The sequence below is a fragment of the Sabethes cyaneus genome, chromosome 3, assembly GCF_943734655.1.
Source record: "Sabethes cyaneus chromosome 3, idSabCyanKW18_F2, whole genome shotgun sequence".
Classification (NCBI taxonomy): domain Eukaryota; kingdom Metazoa; phylum Arthropoda; class Insecta; order Diptera; family Culicidae; genus Sabethes; species Sabethes cyaneus.
In genome coordinates, this window is record NC_071355.1 from 133,189,701 (window position 1) to 133,216,316 (window position 26,616).

General features: G+C 37.5%; 1 protein-coding gene across 1 annotated transcript in view; it reads right to left on the bottom strand.

Moving 5' to 3' along the window:
- LOC128741476 (cartilage oligomeric matrix protein) overlaps nt 1-26,616 on the bottom strand; it is a 204,958-nt gene that overhangs the window by 152,748 nt on the left and 25,594 nt on the right. The window contains exons 4-5 of the mRNA XM_053837321.1: nt 22,500-22,603; nt 6,090-6,301 (exon numbers count right to left, since the gene is read on the bottom strand). Coding sequence (XP_053693296.1) covers nt 6,090-6,301; nt 22,500-22,603 — 316 coding nt within the window. The remainder of the gene's footprint in view (nt 1-6,089; nt 6,302-22,499; nt 22,604-26,616) is intronic.

Here is a 26,616-nt window from a genome sequence, read left to right on the forward strand (position 1 = left end):
GCAAAACTGCGTGGTTGACACTTGTGATGCTCCATTCGTTCCTGTTAATCCGATACATCCTGTTGATGTAAGTTTAAACAAACAAGTGCTGAGTATCAGCGGCTGAATTCTAGACTGTACAAAAGCTATGTTTTGCGCATGCAAACAGACCTCTACCGAAACCCCAAGCAGTTTTGGAATTTTGCAAATTCTAAGCGGAAAAGTTCTATTAAGTATTCCATTGAATCTTCGTCTTGATGGCAGTGGCTACGTCCGCATTGGATTCGTGCGAAATGTTTACCCAGTTCTTTTCTTCTGTATTTGCCAACAACACTGCTACCGAGTTAGATGCCGAGGCTGCTTCCGAATGTGTACCGCTTGACCCGATTGATTTGGTCACTTTTGAAATAACTACGGACATGATAGTATACGCGTATACGCGTAGTCGCTGCAAAAAAACTGAAAACTTCTTTTTCTGCAGTAGTTCATACTCGCTGAAGTTCTGGCGGAACATTTCTGTTACATCTTTAACAGATCGTTTGAACAAAGAAAATTTCCAGCAATCTTATATGTTTTCGGTTTTCAAAAGTAATGACCAAAACAATATAAGGAACTTTCGCGGCATAACCAGCCTTTCAGCGTCGTGTAGGCTATTCGAAATAATAGTAATAGTAAATGCTACATATTTGTTGACCAACACGGATTCATGCCAGGACGATCTGTTAGCACTAATCTGCTGGATTTCACTTCGACTTGCATCTTGCATCTAGAGCACAAAGCTCAAATTGATGTAATTTACACCGACTTAAAAGCTGCGTTTGACCAAATAGACCATCGAATATTCTTACAAAAACTTTCTCGACTTGTGCATCACAACATTTTAAAAATGGCTGAGTTCCTATTTATGCAATCGAACACTTCGCGTACAGCTCAATTCATGTTTTTCCACCCCATTCTCAAACAAATCGGGTGTACCACAAGGCAGTTTGGTCTCCTTACCAACTTCCCTGGACTTTGAGAATTGAACGAGTGCAGGAGAGGTTTATTCGACTGGCACTACGTGATCTACCCTGGCGTGATCGTGTGAATTTACCACCATATCCTAATCGGTGTGGGCCTTGATACACTTGAACGTCGTTCAAGTAAACTTATGGGCCTTGATACACTTGAACGTCGGAGGAAAATCCAGCAAGCCATGTTTGTTGCCAAGATGCTGAATGGAGAAATCGATTCGCCGAGTATTCTTTCGTTGTTGGACTTTCGTGCTCTTCAACGTTCACTTCGTTCTGTTGGATTGCTACAATCTCGACTGCACCGTACAACATTCGGTTTCAACGGATCGCTGCGTGAATTCGTACGTTCACTTCAGTTGAACACCTGTTCGAATTCAGTGAACCGTCGCATAAATTTTACCAAAAAATTTATAACTCAAGAATTTTATAAGCTGACCATGACCTGAGTATTTAGTTGTATTGTATGTATTTTAGGTTATGACAATTATTTATATGACGAAAAATTAGTTAAGTGTGATATTTGATATTTGTACTATTGTAACATATTTATACATGTTCTGTGAAAAAGATGGTGGGGTTTTTATGCCCACATGAGGATGGCCTCTATTGGGCTTTCCCCCATCCAGTTCAATCCATTGAGATCATTCAGGTCGGATGGATATTAATAAATAAATAAATAAATATAATACCGTACCGAAAAGAACATATCGGCACTGAGGTGCGGTATCATATTAGTTCGAACGAGAGCAGGCAAAATACACCGAAACCGGGACCGCGTGACTTATGAACGGAGGGGAATGTTTTAGCACGGTTACCGGGTCGGTGCGTGCTTTCACAAGTCTGTTTTTAGGTCTCACTTGCTCCGGGGTACCTTTAGGGTTGGGAGTACCGATACCATTTATGGGAACCGGTATTTCGGTACTGGGAGCATAGGTACCAGTACCCAAGAGGGTGTAAGAAAAAGTCGATAACACTATTTATTTATCAACACTCGCATTCTTAGCTATTGCTGAAATGCGAATTTAACGGGAAGCTAGCAATTATTAACTTTTCGTCGGAAAGCCCAATTTCGGAAGCAGTTTTTGGGCTCAAAGCAGAGGTTCTGTATTTAAAAATGTATTCACTGCGTTCTTCTTGCCCATCTGAATACAGCGAATATATTTTAATGAACAGAATTTTTTTGTCCAGCAAAAACACTGCTTTTGAAATGTACAAAATCAATGGTGACTCATTTCACCTTAAGATATACAGAATATTGTACGATCATTAGTCTACATTCTACGGAATATACCGTGCTTATGTTATACTATGCACAGAACTATCAATGGGCTGTGTTCCACGCGAGAACGAATCTTAGTAATATAATCGCAAGATATTGAAAAGACCTTGTCGGAATCTAACGGCTTCGGGCGAATGGTACTCAGGGCACCGAAAACATAGCAAACTATTTGCCTCACATTCCTTCAACTGTAATGGAAGCGAATTTATTTCACAGATATTTTTTGGAATCTGGCCGATAAAGTAAAAAAGCTGATTTCAATCTCTTCATCATTCTTTTTCTCTTTACTAATGTTACTTTACTAAAGGGTTTGAACCACCAGAGCCAGTCCTGGAAAAATTGCTTTATGGAATTCAAATTGTCTGGGATGAATATTAACAATATAGAATGACGAGAATGATTTCTGCTGAGTTGCAATGTTGTTGTATATTCATAAACTTCATTGTGCATTACAATGGTCCTCTGAGCGGCATGGTTTCATTCTCGGTAGATCCGTAACCACGAATTTGTTAGACTTCATTACCACTTGTCACCTATATGGATCAGAAAGCGGCTTCGAAGAAATTGACCCTAAAGCATTAGTCCGTAAATTGTTGCGAATGGAAGCATCGAGCAGATTGGTGTCGTGGTTTTCATCCTGTCTAACTAGAGGAACGCTGCATGTCAAGCACGGTCAATGCGTTTCTTCGTCATTTGTTAATACGTCTGGCGTTCCGCAAGGGAATGTTACATTCCCACTTGGTAATAGCTGAACAAACACGTTATCAGTATCGTTAAATGCAACGTTATGACCTTTACCATTATGAAGGCTGGATTATCTTTGATTACCATATCGACGGTACTATTCTCAACCGTGTGGACCATGTAACGTGTCTGGGTATTCTAGTGAATCCTAAGTTTACTGTCCATATGCACAATATGTCGATTATTTCTAAAGCAAACCGACACCTTGGCTTTATTGCCAAAATTACCGAGCACTTTACGGATTCTCATTGTCTGAAACTTAAGAATCGAGCGAGTCTAAAAAAGATGCATACAGCTCGCATTAAGAAATCATTCGTGGCGTGATCCTTGGAATCTTGCAGCGTATCTAAAGATGTGTCAACTGCTAGACGATTAACACGAAATTGTCAGATGAATTAAAAGTAATAAACAAACAAGGTCAAGGATGACTATCAGTTTAATTTTTGCTGCACTGATGTTGGCCTGGAACCGAAAATACCGGTATTCTCTCAAACCAGTACCGGTATTTCGGTATTGGAAAATCAGGCGGTAGTACCGGTATTACCAAATCCGATACTCCCGGTATCCCAACCTTAGGTACCTTATAAGCAAGTTAAAGGTTTTTGCAATCTGCGTTCTGCATTTTTAGGCTTCATACTGGATTGACGGTCAAATAAACATTGGTGTGTCTATCGGTCGCAATTGTCTTGTCTTGCCCATTATTTCCCAAGGAAATTGGCCTAAATTTATTGCTATTTATGTTCGAGAAATACCATGTATACTATATGATAAAAAAAACCGTATGTATAAATAATATGAATTTTGTTTTTATTATTGCAAAAACGAAAAATGTCACAACCTGCAGCAACAAGGACCGAAAACAAAATTGGTCTCAACCTGCAGCTATCTCCCCTATCTATACCTATAAAAATGGATTTCTGTCTGTCCAATGTTCCTTACAGAATCGACAACTACTAAACCGATCACCGTGAAAATTTGCATGTAGGGGTTTTTGGGGCCAGGGAAGGTTCTCTCGATGGCAAAAGACCTCTCCCCCCACTAAGAGGGGAGACTCCCATACAAATCTCTATGCCTATAAAAATGGATTTCTGTCTGTCCTATGTTCCTTATAGAATCGAAAACTACTGAACCGATCGGCGTGAAAATTTGCATGTAGGGGTTTTTTGGGGCCATGGAAGGTTCTCTCGATGGCAAAAGACCCCTCCCCCCACTAAGAGGGGGGGCTCCCATACAAATCTATGCCTATAAAAATGGATTTCTGTCTGTCCTATGTTCCTTATAGAATCGAAAACTACTGATCCGATCGGAGTGAAAATTTGCGTGTAGGGGTTTTTGGGGCCAGGGAAGGTTCTTATGATGGTTAGAGCCCCGTCCCCCCACTAAGAGGGGGGGCTCCCATACAAATAAAACACAAATTTCTGCATAACTCGAGAAGTAATTAAGCAACATGAACCAAATTTGGCATGTGGGGGTTTCAAGAGGCCGACATTTTTTTTATGGTGAATGATGACCTTTTCCCCCTTTAAGAGGGGGAGCTCCCATAAAAATGAAATACAAATTTTCTCATATTTTGAGAACTAGTCAAGCAAAAGGGACCAAATTTGGCATGTGGGGGTTTTTGGAGGCAAGAATATATTCTGTGATGAATTAGGACTCCTCCCCGCTTCAGAAAGGGGGGCTCCTATACAAATGAAATCCAAATTTCCTCATAACTCGAGATCTAATTAAGCAAATGGAATCAAATGTGGCATGTGGGGTTTTAGGAGGCAGGAATTTTTCTATGGCAAATTATGACCCCTCTCCACTTTAAGAGGGGTGGGGGCTCCCAGACAACTGAAATACAAAGTTCCTCATAACTCGAGAACTAATCAAGCAAATGGAAGCATATTTGGCATGTGGGGGTTTTTGGAGGCAAGATTTTTTTCAATGATAAATTAGGACCCCTTACCTTTCTAGAGGGAGGGACTCCCATACAAATGAAATAAAAATTTCCTCTTAACTCTAGTACTAATTATGCAAATGGAACCAAATTTGGCATGTGGGGGTTTTTGGAGGCAAATTTGGGCAAAATGGGCAATTCTTGTATTTCGCACAGTATGGAAGGAATTTGTTTCGTTTAATGTTTTGACGTTTGAAAACTATTTGAGTTCATTTTATAGGCGGCAAATAAGTTTTTATACTGACATGTGTAATAGTTTTTATACTGTTTAATTAGCTTTTATTATGATTTTTGGGGATAATAGGGCAAAATGGACCACTTCCCGAAGTCTGCGCAAGATGAAACCATCACCAAACGATTTCCTGAATTTTTTTACTTAGGAAAAGGTATCGTGTAAGATTCCAAACCAGCGGCTTCTAATTCTTAGGATTACAAGCTTGTTTTTGCCCATTGTGCGCCGTCGGAAACGCCGGCTACTGCGGGGAGCAGCCCCCCGCAGAGATCACCTGTATCTTGATTTATTTATTTTGACCTCTATTACTTTCCTTCAGTCAAGTCCGAGCGAGCAATCACCCCTGCGAAATGGTACTTTCCACGAAAAGATTTTTCGCGAAATGGTACATCCAGCGTAAAGTTTTACGCGAAATGGTATTCCACGAAACTCTATATTCCGCGTTATGATCAACCGAGAAGTGGTGTTCCGCAAAACGGTATTCGGCGAAATGTTATATAATCAATATTTAAATGCTATCCGCTATATTTTATCGGGCTAAACAATGGGGGGAGTTGTTTTTTACTGTATTGTGAGGAAAATTTGTGTATTAAACCACCCATGTACGCCTCAGAAACTTGCAAAACTCGAGATTGTGACAAAGATCATCCAAGATTCACGATTCATGTACAACACAGTATAATTTGTGGCAATACGAAGTTTGTCGGGTCAGCTAGCGTTGCTATAAAATTGCTGGACATTTTATTTATTCAACGATATATTAACAGTTGTGTTTTATTCGGTAGTACACTTCTATTTTCGTTTTCACAAAGTGCTACGCAGTATAGTAAACTAAGACGTAGTCCTACGTAAAAAAACGTGAACAAACCATTTAATAAATAATGACCATAAAAGGATACTTACCAATTTTACACTTGGTTCGTTCATTTCCATGTATAACTTTGAGATATCCATATCTAGATCAAGCCGCGTTTCTTCGTTACAGTCGACGAAAAGAATTAATGATTTATGCTTGAATAATATAGCTAGTGATCTTATTGTGGTAGTCTCATTCATTCCAGGTATTTCTAAATATTTTGACTGCAATTTTGTATTTGAACTTATATCGACCGTAACTGAAAAGATTGATAATGTCTGTAAATGAATATTTACTGGGTATTTACGGAATTGTTTATCTTTAATTTTTGTTTTCCTTTTTGTAGGATTTTGCATGAAAAATAATAACGTGTATGTGAAAAGAAAGAATTGATTTGGTTTTCACGTTTAAACTTTAAGTAAAAATGTTAAAACGCATAATTTTTTGGTTACTTAAAAAAATCTTTGTTTTTTTTTCGCCGACCCCCTTCAGTTGCCCAACACCGGAAGGACAAAAACTTAATAAAATATTTGTAATGACCTTACTGCGTAAATTAAAACCACCCCAACCATCAATTACACCAAAAGAAAGGCCGATTTATAATGTAGTTGAAGCTGAATTTCATTTGAGATTTCATCCAATCGAATATAATCACACTAGTTGAGCCCAAATCTTACGATCCGAAAAATATAAATGTCTGTCATGGAACACATCCCGGGTAGAAATGCATAACGAATATTAATGTAAAAACATTACGGTTACTATGAATTTTACTGTTTACAACATTTTATGCTGTAACTTCACTTTTCATATTAATGTAAAAACTTTACGATTACAATGAATTTTATTGTTTACTACACTTTATGCTGTAACTTCACTGTACCGTTCTTGGAAAATTTTTCATATAATTCGGCAACAATGCAAATTGTTTAGAAGCAAGAAATAATCTCTATCTAAGGTCCAATCCTTGGCAGGTTGAGTTATTTGTAGACACAAATTGTGTCTCTTTCTCCGTCTACTGTAGAAACCGCCGATCGAGAAGTTTAATCTAATTCGTTTTACTGACGGGACGACGACATTATGCAGGCGCTTGCGACTTACTTGTCCGTCTATCAACATATTAGCCGCGATTCTTAACGCGGTTGTTCGGGGAAAGGCTCCGTTCCTATGGAATAGACCAACCTCGTTGTTTCTACGTCTTGACATCGAATGAGGTGTCAGGCATAACGGAAGATTTTACAATTGACAGAGGGATCGATAGAAGACAGTAATGAAACAAAGAGTCGGTAGGATCTAACAGATTGAGATAAGGTGTGAATGGGGAAGAGCAGAATTAGTTTATGTAGGTGTACTGACCTCTAATACTTTCCTAATATGAGCGATGAATGCGGCTCGAAAATCATTATAGTTCAAAGTCTATCAAATTCATTGTCATCATATCTTTTCAAAAACATGAAGTACTGTAATTAATCAGCCGGTTTTATTTTGTCCTAATAATCCGAAAGCCTACAATTTTTTTTTGCAGAACTCACCTTAAATTTCATTGTAACTTCGTTGTAAAACGGTGTAAAACTTATAGTGAATGTACCACAAATATTACTGTTTTTGGTCTTTATTTGTATGGGAAAAAGCCGAAAAATTTAGTGTTACATCACTTAATCACCCCCTTATTCGATGTAAAATTGGCGGTTTCCATTAAAATTTACTGTGAAAACAGCGATATTTATGGTAACTTCAGTGTAACTTTTACAAAGATTTTCACTGTTTCAATGTGGTTTTTCAATGTTTGTAACAGTGAAATTTAATGTTTTGTCGCTATACATTTTTATTCGGGATTCCATTTGTCAGTGTTTGCGAAGACGGTATTATTTCTTCGAGCTTTACATTAAATTTATTTGCAACACGACATGCGAAGACGTTGTACATAACAGAGTCATAGCATGAAACTGAAACAATTATTTTTTATGCTCACATTGGGTTTTATTTACCTGAATAAAAACATCTTCACTGTGCTGATTCTGTAGGCGGGAAAAATGGTTCTTTTGTGTGAGTGGTTCTGAACCGTCCATTTTCTGCCGCGAACCGATTTAAATGACCCGATTTGATATCGCGTTGAGCACTCCAGTCGAGCTGTCGAATCAAGTGGTCGAGTCAAGCAGTTGAGTCGAGTAGGTGAATCAAGTTGTTCCGTCAAGCAATCCAGTCGAGCAGTTGAGTCGAATTTCTAAACCGAGCAATTTAATCGAGTAGTCTAGTCGAGCAGTTGAGTCGAGGTTCGGTCGAGCAGTCCAGTCGAACAGTTGAATCGAGCAGTTGAGTCGAGTAGTCCAGTCGAGCAGTTGAATCGAGCAGTCGAACCGAACAGTTTAGTCCAGCAGTTGAATCGAGAAGTTGAATTTAGCTATCCAGTTAAGCAGTCCAGTCAGGTAGTCTAGTCGAGCAGTTGACTCGAGCAGTCGAACCGAACAGTTCAGTCAAGCAGTTCAGTCGAGCTGGTTGAGTCGAACTGTTGAATCGAGCAGTTGAGTCGAGTAGTCCAGTCGAGCAGTTTTATCGAGTAGTATAGTTGAGAAGTTAAATTAAGCAGTTGAGTCGAGCAGTTTTGTTGAACAGTACAGTCAACCAGTTCAATCCAGCAGTCAAGTCGATCTGTCCAATCGAGCAGTTGAATCAGTCTAGTTGAGCAGTTCAGTTGAGCAGTCCAGTCGAGCAATCAAATCGAGCAGTCTTATCAACCAATCTAGCCGAGCAGTCTAGTCGATCAGTTGAGCAATCGAGCAGTCCAGTAGTCGAGCAGTGAGGTGACTGAAAATAGAGCTTTCCAGTTGTGTGTGTGTGTGTTGGTGCTTGAAAATGAGGCAAACAGGCATTAGCTCTTCCCCAAAATGCGGCAAACATCTTGCATATACACGCGTATTTCGTGTTCGCTAGTGTGGGTGTTTCAGCTGTCAGAAAACTCTATACTGCCCATGGATGCAGAGTTGACATAACGATCAACACCATCATTGTTGAGAAAACGTATTTTTATCAAAAAAAATATTTAAGGTCATATCATCTTAACTGTTTACTTTTCCAATCAAATAATCTGTTAGTTTAATAGAGACTATTAGTCAAAAGAGGGCCGATGCACAGTGGGAAAGGCGGTCGAAAGTCTTTTCTCGCTTTTTCTGACGTTTTCGAGGTGAGGTCTATTAGGAGAAGTTTCATAAAAAAGTATTCTGCATCTAATGACATTTTCATATAATTAGATATTAAGGGGATAACAAATTTGAAAAAATTAATTTTTTATAAGAACTAGATAGCATGGTCATGTGTTAGGCAAAGTTGTAGAACTTTAAATTTTATTAAACTTTGCCGAAGATACTAAGTATCTGCATCATATGGTTTGCGAGATATAATTGACTTTCTGTCGTGACCCCCTAAAATCAGTTTTTTAAACTTTTTGTACACAAAACCTCATCTAACAGGTTCGACATGTTCTACAAACTTTTGGATACTATCAAAATACGTAACTTTCTAGAAGGTGTATATATCATATGTTGCTTTATTTGCTTTAAAAATGGATTTGAAGCATACATTTTACCGTTTTTACAAGTTATTTTTTCCGTAAATAGGCACCTACTAGCAGCTAAAGTTAGCAGCGCTTGAACCGCCATAGAATATAGTATAAATGTGCCAAAAATCTCGGCCGGGTCTGCCGGGCATTTTGGTTACTTCAATTATGATTTACCCCCTAATCACGACAGAAAGTCAATTATATCTCGCAAACCATATGATGCAGATACTTAATATCTTCGGCAAAGTTTAATGAAATTCAAAGTTCGACAACTTTGCCAAACACATGACCATGCTATCTAGTTCCTATAAAAAATTAATTTTTTCAAATTTGTTATCCCCTTAATATCCAATTATATGAAAGTGTCATTAGATGCAGATTACTTTTTTATGAAACTTCTCCTAAGACACCTAACCTCGAAAACATCAGGAAAAGCGAGAAAAGACTTTTGACCGCCTGTTTCCAGAATGGTCCCACTGTGCGATGGGGTTTCGTGATTCATTTCTAGGTTTTTGTATTCAAAAAATGCATACCGTCATCCTTACTTGCAACACCGGAATTACTTGCAACACTTCTGCGCATCGCGCTTTCCACAGCTATAACGTATTTGTTTGTTAACATAACCATTTGTAACCAATGTCGTTTTAAAGAAGGGACGTTTACCTATTGTTTAGTTAAGTTTAATCTATTATATAATAATTGTTTTGCTTATTTTTATACGATTGGGAAGTAATTTAACCTTCAGAGTAGGAAAAATGGATTTGCAAAGTTGCGTCAGTTCATTGACATGACATTATTTTTTATCGTTTGGTTCCTGTACACACTTAATGCATCTTATAAGCCTACAAATAGCAACTTTGAGCTTTGTTTATATTTTGAACTTGGAGAAGAAAGAATGAATTCGTGTTGTTCCTTCCAATATGGTGCGGCTTACAGCACTTGTAAAATAGATAATTATCGTAATGGACAGTATGTACAAAGTAAGTTTGCATCTGTACGATATTATTTTGTCTACTGCCATCTTACGAGAAATTAAAATCGTGAAAAATTCCACGTGCCTTGAAACGGCAATTTTGAGTTCGCCGACATGCTGATTTTCACCGAATATTTTTAAAAATCATAGCGGTTGTGTACAAGACACAACCGCATATATAGGTGACGCAGGACTACGTAAGTCTCTTTGTAGTGATAGTAGCATGTATTCATGCTTGTAATCATTCGATTCTTCATGTATACATGCTATATGCAACATATATTCATGTTACATGCGTTGTATGTAACATTTATCAAAGTAGTAACATTGCATACGTTCAATTATCAAAAGATTGTGCATTTGAAAACAATTTAACAAAATCAAGAACACAAACTATTGCTCTCCTGCTACCTTACTGAAATTAAAGATTGTTTTTATTATCCATATTTCCCACGTTGAAGGGATTTTACCAATTCAATCCTATTTTATTAGCCTATCCTATCCTATTAGCACATCTTTTCACTACACTTCTAATGAAACGGCAAGCATGCGTATTCATACAGAGTCGTATTATAACCGAACACTACAGCTGTAGCACATTTTTCCAACACAGATATCAAATTCGCCGAGGTTTAATCGTCTCGCAGTAAAGAATTTGCGATCTGTTGGGACAGCGAACTTGTGCCATATTTTCTGGCACACTTCCCTAACACAGACATCAAATTGGACTAGGTTTAATCGCGTTTGTAAGAAATCTGTTGGCACGAGGGGGCTTTGTCACTTTTTCCGGCGTACTTCCCAAGCAAGGACATCAAAATGGTCTAGGTTTAACCGCGGTGTTAAGAAATCTTGTTGAAATGAGGAGACTTGGTCATTTGTTTTGGCTTACTTCCCAAGCACAGATATCAAATTGGTATAGGTTTAGATCAACGTAAAGAATCTTCCAACCAATCACGAAGCGAGAATTCTGGTTCAACATAGGTTCATTATTTTAAATTTTTCAATAGTTCAACATCAAGAATCCAAATTTTTCTTCATTTGGGTCAATTCTTAGAAGATTTTCCGATCGATTGGTGTAAGAATATTGAAAATCGATCGGAAAACCGCTGAGCTATTAGTGCTCAAAACCTTTCATTTTTCGTGACGCTCGCATTTTTCGATTTTTTGGAATGACACCCTATCTTAAAACTTGCCGTAAGACGTAGTCCTACGTCAAAAAGCGATTGACGAAATTGGGAAACAAAACATGTCTCCAGTATCTCTTGTTTTACTACAAATACACTCAACATATCTAAAAATAGTCATTCGTGGTTTGAAATCAAACTTAAAATCATAAGAAATGCAAAATCAGAAAAGTGTTGCAAGTAACCCCGTTTACTGGGTAACTTGCAACATCCCTATTTTCAATTCATTCTACAGATTCATTTAGTTGATATTTTTTCTCATAATCATCTATCTAAAGTACTGACCACTATACAAGTTTTGGCTACTTACACTTGAACCTAAACGGTACACTTCGAAAGTTATACAAAGTTCACAAGTGTTGCAAGTATCCCCGGATGACGGTACGCCAGTTTATGCGAATAAACAGATTGTTTATCCTCATAGCTTGGCGTAAAACCCGTGAAAATCTGCTTGCTATGCTAGATTATTATGCGGGGTGTTACGTCAACTATGCAGAGTAGCTCTATTTTCCCAAATTTTTCGAATATTTTCGAACAAACAAATGTTCTTTGAGCATTGGGTATGTATATTACATAGTTAAGAATGCGTACACCGAAAAAACTATACACGTGCGATCAATGTGCAGATCACATAGATATTCTCTTGGTGTTAATCACTTCAGTTCAATAGGAAAAACACATGAATCATATTCAATGGTAAAACCATGGGTAAAACACTTAGAGATGATATTCACATCAATTCATCGTGAAAGCCACGTGAATTTCAAATAGAATGACATTTCATAAGAGTTACTCTTTAATTAAACGTGTAAAACCAGTGAAATATTAATAAAAACTTACACCTAAATTTCATGTAGATTGCAACAGGATATGATCTAATGGTAAAACACGTGGATAAGCTTCCCCTACTCCCTCTTCTTATAAGGGGTAGGGGTATCAATTTACCACAGAAAAAAAAAATCAGCCTCGTAAAACCCTTACATGCCAAATTTGGTACCATTTGCTTGATTAGTTTTCGAGTTATGCAGAAATTTGTGTTTCATTTGTATGGGAGCCCGAGCCCCCCCCCCCCCCTCTCTTAAAGAGAGGTGGGGTCCTAATTCAACACAGAAATAATTCCTGCTTCATAAAACCCCCACATACCAAATTTGGTTCTATTTGCTTGATTAGTTCTCGAGTTATGCAGATAACTATGTGATGATATGTAGTAAATTTAATTTGGATTAAATATGCAGTTTGCTGTGGAAAATCAGCTGAAAATGACTACGAGAAAATTTACTTTCGCCGTTCCAAAAATAACTTTTGTTGAAAAATATATTGAAAAATTAACAAAATTTTCTCAAACTACAGTACTGGACAATATAAAGTACGCACCCGCTCTCATAACACGCGGTATCTTTTTTATTGTCAAACATATAAACTCGGTATATTTGGACAAATTGTAGTATTTTCAATGCTTTAAACGATTTATGTATCGTTAAATATTAACATTAGCTATTTTGATCAAGCTATTGTATAGTTCTAGAAAAAGTCAATTTTTAGTTGGTCATAATAAAGTACGCACTACTAATATAATGACTGCACAACGCCGCCTACTGCATACGAATAGTTTTCTCGCCATCACACTGCAGCGAAGTGTCAAAACAAATTGTTTGTGATTGATTTTTCATTACTGGTGCGTGTTTTTATCTGGTAGGGTATGAAATGGGGAAGGCAAATGAGCGTCCAATATAGCTCTAGCCATCCCAAGCCCCTACCTAGCGCCTCCACGTGGCCATACCTGGTAATGCTCTATTGAGTAGCCAAGCTAGGAGGTGCGTTGCTGGGTGGTTCCCGGCTGCCTGGTCTCAAAACCGCGGTTTTGGGCAGACGGCGGAGCCACACGGCCTAGCTAATAGGTAAGCCTAATAAGTTATTTTAATTATTTTTTTCGTTTTAGCTTATGAAGCATCTCCTGCTATATAGTAAAAACTGGCCAAAACGAGTTTTAATACTGCACATGGATACCAGAATGAAAAATTAAATTAACTTTTAAAAATTAAAATTAAATAAGAAGCATTTATGGAACCCAAAGGACGCTACTCTATTCCATACGAAGGACTGCTGGTGAGATTGTTCTATTTTTATCATTTATACCACATTTCATCTTAAAGTCATATCATATATTAACAGTATTATTATTGATATCATAAATGTGGAAGGCTGGATGACGGAGTGGATTGCCAACCTGAATCCTTAAGGTCTGAAGCAAATATGGCACTTCTCAATTCAAAACAAACAAATCATCACGTGGGTTAAAGTTGGTATAGCGAAATTGATTATTACATGGAAGGATCCTAATGCTGGAAGGCGACTCTTATAACCCCGGAATGCGCACAAGTGCCTCTGCTTGTGGGTCCGCCCAACCCCTTTTGGCCCTTCTGTAACAGCATTAGTGTGAAATTCATTTGATAATCAAATTTGGATCTACTGTAATTCTACCCACATACATTGGCAAGTCCTTGAAATGATGGTGGCTTTCCCCTACTACTACTACTACTACTACTGGTGCGTGTTTTTATCTGGTACGATGTCAAAAAGGCAAATTTGTGAAGATATCCGTAAACTTATCGTTAAAAATCGTAAGGAAGGTTTCTCGAATAGAGAAATTGCTCGAAGATATGAAATTAGTGAGGCATGAGTACGAAAAACATTGAAAAAATTTGAGGAACTTGGAAGCGTGAAAGACCGGACTGAAAGAGGAAGAAAGCGGAGGACTACAACCAGTGATGATCGCCTGATTCGTCGAAAAGTGCACTCAAAAAAATCAGCACGTCAAGTTTACGTGAAAACATAGGTAATTCTCATCCATCACACTTTTCATGTAACATTCACGTGAATTGTTGGTAACTCGCACTCAGTTTACGTGCGATCCCGGTAAATTTTATCAATTTTCCCATTAACTAGTACATGAAGCTCACGTAAGTTGCTGTATAGAAGTTTACATGATTTTTCACGTGGATGCGACATGTCGATTTTTTTGAGTGTGGCTAAAGATCCGTTCTCTACCAGCCGAGTAATCCGAGAAAATACGAACTTAAATATTTCCAAACAAACTGTTCGTAGAAGACTGAAGGAAATGGGATTTAAGAATGGATTTGCTCAACGAAGGCCATTATCCGAAATGTTACAGGTTTGTTTATTTCATATTCAATATTTGTTTTTAAGTAATATTAATTTGTATAGGATCAAACGTCTTAAATTTGCTCAAAAATATATCGACAAACCTCTGGAGTATAAAGCCTCTGTATGAAACATCTTCTGAAAGTACATCTATAAAGCTAATTTTTGTTCGATCACTATGAATAGTTATCTACTATAAATAATGAGAAAAGCATGAAAGTTTTAAGATGTGGTAAGTGCGTACTTTATTTTGTCCAGTACTGTACATTATACAATAGGGTAAAGACATCAGATATCGCCACTTTTTCAGACTGCAAAGAAGAAAACCATATAGTTACATATCAATGAGAATTGTTTTGCCTACATTTAACAGCAACATTTTTGCCACGTTTTCAGCATAAAACTTAAGCCCAAATATTTGAAAAAGTCGTTATAAATATTTATTTAGAAACGATGATTCTACAATTGATGAAGGGACGGTAAGGGAAAGTAATGAAGAAGGATTTTTTCGGGAATGAAGGGCAAGGGTGGAAAGGAAGGGGGGGGGGTAATAGGTAGCTATGGTTAACAAGTTGTCGTTGTGACTCCTATCTTTTTGTCCAATGCTGGATGCATGCATGCAATGGATGCAATGCATGGGTCGAACCAAGCTGTAATCAGAGATTATAACCGGATTTGAACCCACAACAGGTTGGTTCGACCCATTCACCTTCCAGCATTGGACAAAAAGATAGGAGTCACAACGACAACTTGTTAACCATAGCTACCTATTACCCCCCCCCCCCCCTTCCTTTCCACCCTTCCCCTTCATTCCCGAAAAAATCCTTCTTCATTACTTTCCCTTACCGTCCCTTCATCAATTGTAGAATCATCGTTTCTAAATAAATATTAATATATGCCTGACCGCATTTCAAGGTCATGACTAAAGTCACGAGTTTGGTCGTTATAAATGTAAAATTTGTGATGCATGTTGAGGCACCAGTTTTCGCCCCCAAGACCCAGTTTTCGCCATTTCTGTACTCCAGTTTCCGCCACTCACAGCAGCATCATTTGTATCTTGTTCTAGTCTGAAAATTAATAAATATTTATATTTTTTCCGAGAAATACAATTAATTGTCAGTTGACTAGTGAAAACAGAATGGAATGGTTGAGAAACAACCGCGTAACTGGTTCCCGCGATGTGCTTTGGCACGGTCCATTAAAATTCGGCAGTGGCGAAAAGTGGATCATGTTTTAATCATTTCAATATGACGACACCAACTAAAAATAATGCCAATTTGAGTTATATAACTATTAAGGGTTTGGAGTCATATTACATTGATTCAGTACACAACTATGTTTAAATGATTGAATATGTTATGCTAATTATGGCATTCAAAATATCAATAAAACACTTTTGAACCCTTAGGGTGGCGAAAATTGGTGTTGTTACCCTATGGGCTCGCAAACTTCAATTTCCAGAAAAATAACAAGGATCTTGAAACAACATGGAAAATAACATGGAACATTCACTGTTCCTGCTGTCTCACTGTTGACTACTCTCTCCTACTCGTAATACCTTTTAAGTGTCATCGATTCATCAAATTTTGTAGTTTGTCACCCATATTGATATGGTTTCGATAGTTTCTCAAAAAGGCTACAGAAAAAGACGTTATTACGACTGATTATACGAAAATAACCATATCTCGGAAGTTTCTTATCAGATCTTTATTCTTTTTTCACCAATCGACTGAAAATTGATTCTAATTTCTGGATCAAAAATATCCGTTTTTGACGTTTTGACCCCTCGATAATCCGGAATACCTCCGCTCCGGTGTCCTGAGGCGATCGCAAATCTCCGAATATTTCGAAAAAGTTTTGTGTAATTCGGCCAATTTCAAAACCTTTGATCGAAGCAAACTGCGGCCGTGAATGGACGCAAAAATTTTCATGTCTCATGTTGTTCTTAAATTTATAATCACTTTATGGAAAAAAGTATAAAATTACACCTAAAACTAAATATCTATTGTACATGAATTTACACATCATAGCCATAATGGTGGCCGCTCTAAATTGTGTTCGTAATATGCGAACAATCTTTTTGACAACTCTGCATACATCAAACTCAGGTCATATTGTTTTCTGTATTCCGTTTCCTTTAAACTACCCTTTGCTTCCGCTTTCACAAAACTTTACTAAACCGCTCCAATTACTTCATACATGCCAGAAACGTTAGATTCCAATCACTTACAAAATACCAATATAAATGGCAATCCATTCCCATTCGCAATCGTCAGCATCGGAGTTCAAATTTCCCCTTTTCTCTGACCAAAACACATTCATTCTTTCTTCCCATAAATTCATTTTTTTCTCATACCACATATACCACATATACCACATATTTACACATCATGTACAATAGATATTTAGTTTTAGGTGTAATTTTCTACTTTTTACCATAAAATGATTATAAATTTAAGAACAACATGAGACATGAAAATTTTTGCGTTCATTCACGGCCGCAGTTTGCTTCGATCAAAGGTTTTGAAATTGGCCGAATTACACAAAACTTTTTCGAAATATTCGGAGATTTGCGATCGCCTCAGGACACCGGAGGTATTCCGGATTATCGAGGGGTCAAAACGTCAAAAACGGAAATTTTTGATCCAGAAATTAGAATCAATTTTCAGTCGATTGGTGAAAAAAGAATAAAGATCTGGTAAGAAACTTCCGAGATATGGTTATTTTCGTATAATCAGTCGTAATAACGTCTTTTTCTGTAGCCTTTTTGAGAAACTATCGAAACCATATCAATATGGGTGACAAACTTCAAAATTTGATGAATCGATGACACTTAAAAGGTATTACGAGTAGGAGAGAGTATTCAACAATGAGACAGCAGGAACAGTGAATGTTCCATGTTATTTTCCATGTTGTTTCAAGATCCTTGTTATTTTTCTGGAAATTGAAGTTTGCGAGCCCATAGGGTAACAACACCAGTTTTCGCCACCCTAGGGGTTCAAGTGTTTTATTGATATTTTGAATGCCATAATTAGCATAACGTATTCAATAATTTAAACATAGTTGTGTACTGAATCAATATATAATGACTCCAAACCCTTAATAGTTATATAACTCAAATTGGCATTATTTTTAGTTGGTGTCGTCATATTGAAATGATTAAAACATGATCCACTTTTCGCCAATGCCGAATTTTAATGGACCGTGCCAAAGCACATCGCGGGAACCAGTTACGCGGTTGTTTCTCAACCATCCCATTCTGTTTTCACTAGTCAACTGACAATTAATCGTATTTTTCGGAAAAAATATAAATATTTATTAATTTTCAGACTAGAACAAGATACAAATGATGCTGCTGTGAGTGGCGGAAACTGGAGTACAGAAATGGCGAAAACTGGGTCTTGGAGGCGAAAACTGGTGCCTCAACAAGCATCACAAATTTTACATTTATAACGACTTTTTCAAATATTTGGGCTTAAGTTTTATGCTGAAAACGTGGCAAAAATGTTGCTGTTAAATGTAGGCTAAACAATTCTCATTGATATGGAACTATACGGTTTTCTTCTTTGCAGTCTGAAAAAGTGGCGATTTCTGATGTCGTTACCCTATTGTATAATGTAGTTTGAGAAAATTTTGATAATTTTTCAACAAAAGTTATTTTTGGAAGGGTGAAAGTAAATTTTCTCGTAATCATTTTCAGCTGATTTTCCACAGCAAACTGCATATTTAATCCAAATTAAATTTACTACATATCATCTCATATCATCATCAGAGTTATCAAAAAGATTGTTCGCATATTACGAACACAATTTATAGCGTCCGCCATTATAGCGCGTAAAAAGCTGGATAGCGCCGTAAATACAAAAGATTAAATTATACTTTCTTCAGCAATATCGTAGATAATAATTAACTCTACAATTGTCCTTTACACTACCTTTCCGAACTCTGTTTCGTTGATGCGCTGTAGTCAAATGAGCATCTACTGAGCAAAAACCCGAAAATGAAGCCTGATTCCGATTCATCTAAGATTTGCAGAAGCAATCCTATTGATCCTATGCATTCAATAGGATGGCTAATTAATCCGTTTGCATTGAAGGCGAGTTTTTGATTGCTGGTCAGTTATTAGTTTGTTTACATTATCTAAGCTTATCGATGCGGCAAAAGCAGAAAGCTCTTTAAAACCTCACACTCAAAAAAATCGACACGTTGCATCCACGTGAAAAATCATGTAAACTTCTGTACAGCAACTTACGTGAACTTCATGTACTAGTTAATGGGAAAGTTGATAAAATTTGCCAGGATCGCACGTAAACTGATTAGTATGAGTGCGAGTTACCAATAATTCACGTGAAAATTACATGAAAAGTGTGATGGATGAGAATTACGTATGTTTTCACGTGAACTTGACGTGCTGATTTTTTTGAGTGCATTGATGTGGTGAAAGTTTGAGACCGTGGTGCTGTTTTTCGGAAAGCGTTAGTGCAACGAAATATGTGCGCAACCAAATATCTATTAACCAATTCCAGATTATACGTTTTATGAACACGTAATGATCTACATGATCCGTTGAATTTATTTTCCATTAGCAATTATGTTTTGCTGAGCGTTTGTTGATATATACCGGGTTGATAAATGGAATGACAAGATTTAGGAAATTCCAATAGTACTGGGAGCACTGATTACGTGCTCTGCCCAGCCCATCGGCAGGCAACCATGTTTTCGTCGCCAACATCTCGTGTGTGCAAAAATGAGATAGCATGTCAGCACTGCGTTTCACTCAACTGCCAGTAGTCTGATTTGGGCCCGCTGTCAAATTTTGAGCCCAGGACATGCTTTCGCTGACGTTCACTGTAGCTCGTTATAGAGATGTCGATGGGGTGGCTCTGCCAATACATCTGCATTTTTAAGGCATAAAACAATACATGCATCGAACGGTAGCCATTTATCCAGCCATCTTTGAGCCATTTTCGGTTTCCCCTTAAACAACTATTTTACAAGGAATTTGCCAAAAAATTGGTGAAACAGGAGGCGATTCACACGGTAACAATGAGTGCTAATTGTGTCCCGGGGCTGGCACCGAATGGCCGAAACACAAATGGCCGAATCACGAATGGCCGAAATCCAAATGGCCGAATTTCAATAACAGTCACAGAAGGCCGAATCACGAAAGGCCGAATCACGAAAGGCCGAATCACGAAAGGCCGAGTCGCGTAAGGCCGAATCACGAATGGCCGAATCACGAAAGGCCGAAATTTTTCGGAATGCCTAAATAACTACTCAATAAAAAACCATGAATTGGCAAGTAGTTAACAAATAACTTTAATCAAACAAAAAACAAACTACTACTATTAAACAAACGAAACATGCTTTACGAACGTCTTTGTTTAGCGCTTAATAAAATCGCAACTGCGTCAACAAAATTTTTGCTGCTCATTTTGTGAGCATTAACACATTTCGAGTAGATTTTTTCGTCTATTTCTCGGCGCGAATTCGGAACATCCCCCTGAAGAATTCTAAGGATGTTCCCCTTTATCGCATTTTGCTCCACCCGAAGCTCTGTGATGATCCTGGTCATTGACAGGTGATGGGCACCAACAATGGTTGTCCATCGTTGGTGCCATGGTTCCAAGTTGTTTGTGTTCCGCGGTAGCTTGTCAATGATAGGCTTAAAATTTGACCACAGAGTGGGGTGAAACAATGGCCTGTTGTTCCGGTTTCTCCCACTTATATAAGTATTCCGAAAATATTTCTTGATTATAAACACATCTTCATTATAAGGTGCGAGACGTATTTACCGTGTGAGTAGCAAATGTTTCCTAGATGATTCAGGGCGAGACGGCCGCAGGCCGCGAGTGTGCGCCGGTGACCCGCCGTCGGAAGCGCCGGCCACTGCGGGGGGGCAGCCCCCCCGCAGAAACCACTACTATTTAGGTGCATGCATTTTCCTAGGTTTACTGTCTATTAGGGATTATCCCTTAGTTAAGTCCGAACGAGCGGTAGCGAGTAAGGACAGCATGTATCCAACGTTTGCACAGGTTGAAGACTATGAATATTTTCGGTCGAATATGACATTCGGCCATTCGTGTTTCGGCCATTAGTGATTCGGCCATTCGCGATTCGGCCTTTTGTGATTCGGCCATTCGTGATTCGGCCATTTGATATGTTATGCCATTCGTTATTTCGGCCATTTGTGTTTCGGCCATTCGTGATTCGGCCATTTGTGTTTCGGCCATTCGTAGGTAATCCGTGTCCCGTAACGCTAGAATGTTTCTATACTAACATATCTTTAGTTGCATGGTAGCAGGTGTCCTACATCTATTTTCAGAGAGCAATAAAAGGCGCTTTATCCTTGGCCTATCGCAGCTTGGCTTGTGGTTAATGCCATAAGTTTATCCCCGAGGGTCCGGAGTATCACTTAACTTTTATTAGCAATGATACTCCCGATGTTTACAATTTACACCTAAATGTAGAAACGGTTGGTACGAGACGTCTCCGTTTCTTCTTCCCCTGTTGATTTTGACATGTATCTACATGCAAAATAATCCACACATCGACGTGAAAATTATTTTGAGTGTATGTCATTTCGTATAATCGTCTTCGCGGCAATTGTCGTTCATGCTCATGCTCGTATAATCGTCTTCGCGGCAATACTTCACAGTTTGCCTGACCGACTAAACATTTGCAATGTATCACGAATATTATGCAAGTGTTAATACAGACAAGAAAATAATTCGAAATATTTCTATGACTAGCAATATATAAAATTATTTCTCGGAATCCTTAATTGTGGTTGTGATGGTATTAATAAGAATAAGAATTCGGCCAATTTCCAAACCTTTTTTATAGTATTGGTATAACAAAGGTAAAAATGTACTAAATGTAAAAGAAATCTCATTTTATATACTGATCGGACTCGGTTATATACAGTTGCCAAATTTTTTTTCGCTATATGAATCGAATCCTCTTTATAAACGAATCAACAAAAAAAATTTTTTTTTCATTATTTTGTATACAAAATTTTGTGTTTTTTAATGTAAAAGATGAATTTTATTTTTGATTCTCATCCTAAAGACAAACAATACCTTTCTTACATAAAAATGAATATGAATATACAACAATTCCGAAGAAAAGTACTATCGAAAAAAAATCGGCCCAATTTTCTTCAAACTCGCTGTACTCTTCCTTTTTGAAAATAATTAGACTCGTAATTTTTTTTGGCGCCTAGGGTGGCCCTTTTTGAGTTAGGGTTGTTCCAAAAATTGCGATTTTTACCTACTTTCCTACCTCAATATTTTAGAAATTCCATAAAAATATCTTTCATTTGCTGCATCGACGCTTTAAATCCGCCCGGTGGTTCAAAAGTAATAAAGGAAGGTAAGTAATAATCGCATTTTTTGGAACCGCTATAATTCAGAAAGGGCCAAATAAAAAATTAGGGTTTAATTATTTTCAAAAAGTATAAAGAGCGAGTTTGAACAAAATCGGAACTATTTTATTTTTTTCCTCTATATAATCGAGTCTAAAATTGTGTTCTATAGGCGTATAGATCATCGCTAGGTGATTTTCCAGAATCATTACTTACCCCTTTTCTCGGTTCGATCAAGATAAAGTGAAAATTTATGTTTAGCAGTCGGAAAATCAATCATGAATAAAGCCTCGATCGACAAGCGAAATTTCCTCCTCGGTCTAAAAATATATGTAATAAAAAAAATAAAATATAATATAGTAAAATTATCTGCAATTCGTTTCATCCCCCTGTATAACCAAGAAAAATCTACCAAAATAAGAAAAAATCTTGCATGGCCCTCTCTGATTAGAATAAAATTTCCATTATGTGTACATTGAAGAAAAACATTCTTGTTTCATAGGTCAATTGATCATTAAATAGTACTCAAGACTAATTTTTAAAATATGCGCATGGGTTTTCACATCAAAATTAACCAAAAACTATTGATTGTAGCGGAATAGTGCCCAAGAAGAAGTTAGGAAGAAACATATACACTTCCCAACAAACATTTTTATTTAGGAGTAGCTTTTTCAACTATTGTACAGCTAAAACCAATGGAACAAGTGCTTGATAAGCTGCTATACAACAAAAATGTTCCTTGGGTTATCTAGATTTATCTTTTATTTTTTAAAAAAGTTTAAAAAATTATATTTAACACTAAATGTAGTGGGACCCGGGGCATAAAGGACACCTTAACTGTTTTTAATCAATTACGGGCAAAAAGAACCAATTGAATTCAACCTGAAAAGGCCTTAAACTTAGATGAGGGTACAATCTAAACAGTTTCAGTGAGTTCAATATCAAAATAAAAAAAAATATAGAAAAAAATAACGTTTTCGTTTCAGATGTTTTTTCGCTCGATATTAATAGGTACGGGGCAAAAGTGCCACTATGGTGGGGAAAATGACCACAAGTAGAGAAATGTTGTATTTTAACTTCTATCTATAGGAATTAGGTCTAGTTAATGTGTTAGACCAAAAATAATACACATAAAGATAAATAAGATTTCAGTATGCTTGTTTGCGGCATAGTCATTATCATTATGTGCAATTTTCAAAAAGTAAAATTTCAAAATCATTTTAATGTCTGAGTTTACTTTTTATCGAAGAACTTTCTTATGGTATATTGTAAGATACTTTAGAAACCATGAAAAATGACCATATTAAAATCCTTCGTTGTTTTCAAGGAAAACTGAAGAGTGGCACTTTTGCCCCGGGTGGTCGTCTTGCCCCTTGTTCCCCTACTTAATTTAACATAATGCAAAGCTTGCTGCTCTACTGTTTATCTTTTTATCCAGAATATAATAATAGTAATCTTTTGACAATCACGGCATTTTCTGTTAGCGAAAAATATTCGTAGAGCTCAGTCGGTACGTTTAGCGTTAAACTTCTAAGTGTAAAATGATGGTAATTCTAGGTGGAACCGTTAAAATGGACCATCGAAAGAATTTGAGTATGCAACCGATAAACAAAGAAAAGCTCTGGAACACACGGAAGGCAAACACAGTGACCGCGAGTGGCACGGGTGCTTGGCTTTCGCGAAGCCATGAAAATATTTTTCTTTATGTTCCCCTTTTAACTACCCCGACGCTAGAGCGCCAGGCATCACCGGCGCCATAAGGTTCATGCGGATGAACCCTAAAGGGTGGAAAGAAAGAAAACGGATAGATTTAAGAAGAGAGTCTTTCATCGAACACAAGTCCTAATAGACCAAACCTCGTGTTTTTAGTCTTGACCTTGAATTGCGGTCAAGCATATCTTATATATAAAAATGGATTTCTGTCTGTCTGTCTGTCGGGATGTTCCTTATAGAATCAAAAACTACTGAACCAATCGGCGTGAAAATTTGCATGTAGAGGTTTTTGGGGCCCGGAAAGGTTTTAGTGATGGTTAGAGACCCCTCCCCCCACTAAACGGGAGGGCTCCCATACAAATGAAACACAAATTTCTGCATAACTCGAGAACTAATCAAGCAAATAGAACAAAATTTGGCATGTGGGTGTTTTTGGTGACAAGAATTTATTCTATGGTAAATTGAAACCCCTCCCCTCTTTAGAAGGGGAATTATGACTCCTCTCCCCTTTTAAGAGGGGGGGGGCTTCCATACAAATGAAATACAAATTTCCTCATAACTCGAGAACTAATCAAGTAAATGGAACAAAATTTGGCATGTGAAGGTTTCTGAGGAGAAGAATATTTTCTATGGTGAACTAGGACCCCTCCCCACTTTAAGAGAGGGGGCTCCTGTAGAAATAAAAAACAAATTTCCTCATAACTCGAGAACTAATCAAGCAGATGGAACCAAATTTGGCATGTGGGTGTTTTTGAAGAAAAACTTTTTTTTCTATGATGAATTGGGACCCCTCCCCACTTTAGGAGGGGGGGGGGGCCTCCTATACAGATGAAATACATATTTCCTCATAACTCGAGAACTAATCAAGCAAATGGAACAAAATTTGGCATGTGAAAGTTTTCGAGGGCAAGAATATTTTCTATGGTGAATTAGCTTTAAGCTCCTATACATTACCTATTAGCTCCCCACTTTAAGAAAGGGCTCCTATACAAATTAAAATAAATTTCCTCATAACTCGAGAACTAATCAAGCAAATGGAACCAAATTTAGCATGTGGGTGTTTTTGTAGGCAAGAATATTTTCTATGGTGAATTAGGACCTCTCTCCACTTTGGTGAATTGAGACCCCTCTCCTCTTTGGAAAGCGAGTTATGACCCATCTCCCCTTTAAGAGGGTGGGCTTCCATACAAATGAAATGCAAATTTCCTCTTATCTGGAGAACTAATCAAGCAAATGGAACCAAATTTGGCATGTGGGAGTTTTAGATGGCAGAAATTTTTTCTTTGGTGAATTACGACCCCTCCCCCTTTTGAGAGGGGGGGCTCCCATACAAATGAAATTCAAATTTATTTATAACTTGAGAATTAATCAAGCAAATGGAATCAAATTTGGCATGTAGGAGATTTTGGAGTCTTGAATTTATTTTATGATAATTAGAGACCTCTCACCCCTGTGGTAGGGGGATATGGACTCTCATACAAATAAAACAGAAATTTTTGCGAAACTCAGAAACTAATCGAACTCGAGAAATTCGAGACTCTTCCATAAAACATTAGTCAATAACAAGACCACAAAAACTACAGTAACACTAGATCATTCAGGACGAGACCGCCACGAGTGATGCCGGCGACCCGCCGTCGGAAGCGCCGCCCACTGTGGGGAGGCAACTCCTCGCAGAAATCACGACTGTCTAGGTTTATTTATTTTCCTAGGTCTACCTGGGTTTCCTGGAACGAGCGACAGCGAGTAAGGAGAGGATCGCGAAATGGTACTTTCCACAAAAAAGTTTTCCGTGAAATGGTACATTCCGCTTAAGGATTTTCGCAAAATGATATTCGGCGAAATGTTGTACAATCATGGCGAATATTACTATCCGCTTTCTGGCTATGCAATGAGGGGACAGGGGAGTTGTTTTCTACTTTACTGTGAGGAAAAATTGCAAATTTGTATATTAAACTACCCATTCATGGTAACTTATAAGCATTAACATAAGCAGCAAATCAGCGTATCTGGCATTTATAATGCACGTTGTTGTATATTAGCTTTTTGACTGCATACAGTCAACCAAAAAAGTATTCGGACAGCAGCGCATAAAATTTTCTTTTAGTAATTTTGCACAGTATTTTTGCAAAGAATGGTAACACATATTTTTTAAAACAATGTTTAACTAAAGCATATTTAGATGCACAACAAAATTTCGGGGAAAAGCTTTCCGTTTTGAAGATAGGGTACATATAGTTTGAATTCCTCAAAAATGCAGCCAAAAAAGTATTCGGACAGTTAACTATTAGTTGAAACAAATGTCCTTTCTCGCTCATCTACTACCTCGTAGGACCATTTACAATCTTGATGACCTGTTTTAATCTGTTTGGGATAAAATTAACAATTTTTCAAATATCCCTCTGTGAATTGCTGACCATTTTTTTACAAGAGTTCGGTTTAAGTCATTGTGATAAGAAAACGAATGATTTCTCATTTAGAAATAAAGTTATCTAAAAAGATGTTCAAAAGGGTTCAAATCTAGACTGAATGCTGATGTTTCGATAGCTCTAGGACAATTGTATGGTGCCTACCGCTTACAATTATCGACAGTATGTTTAGTTTCAACATCCCGGTACAA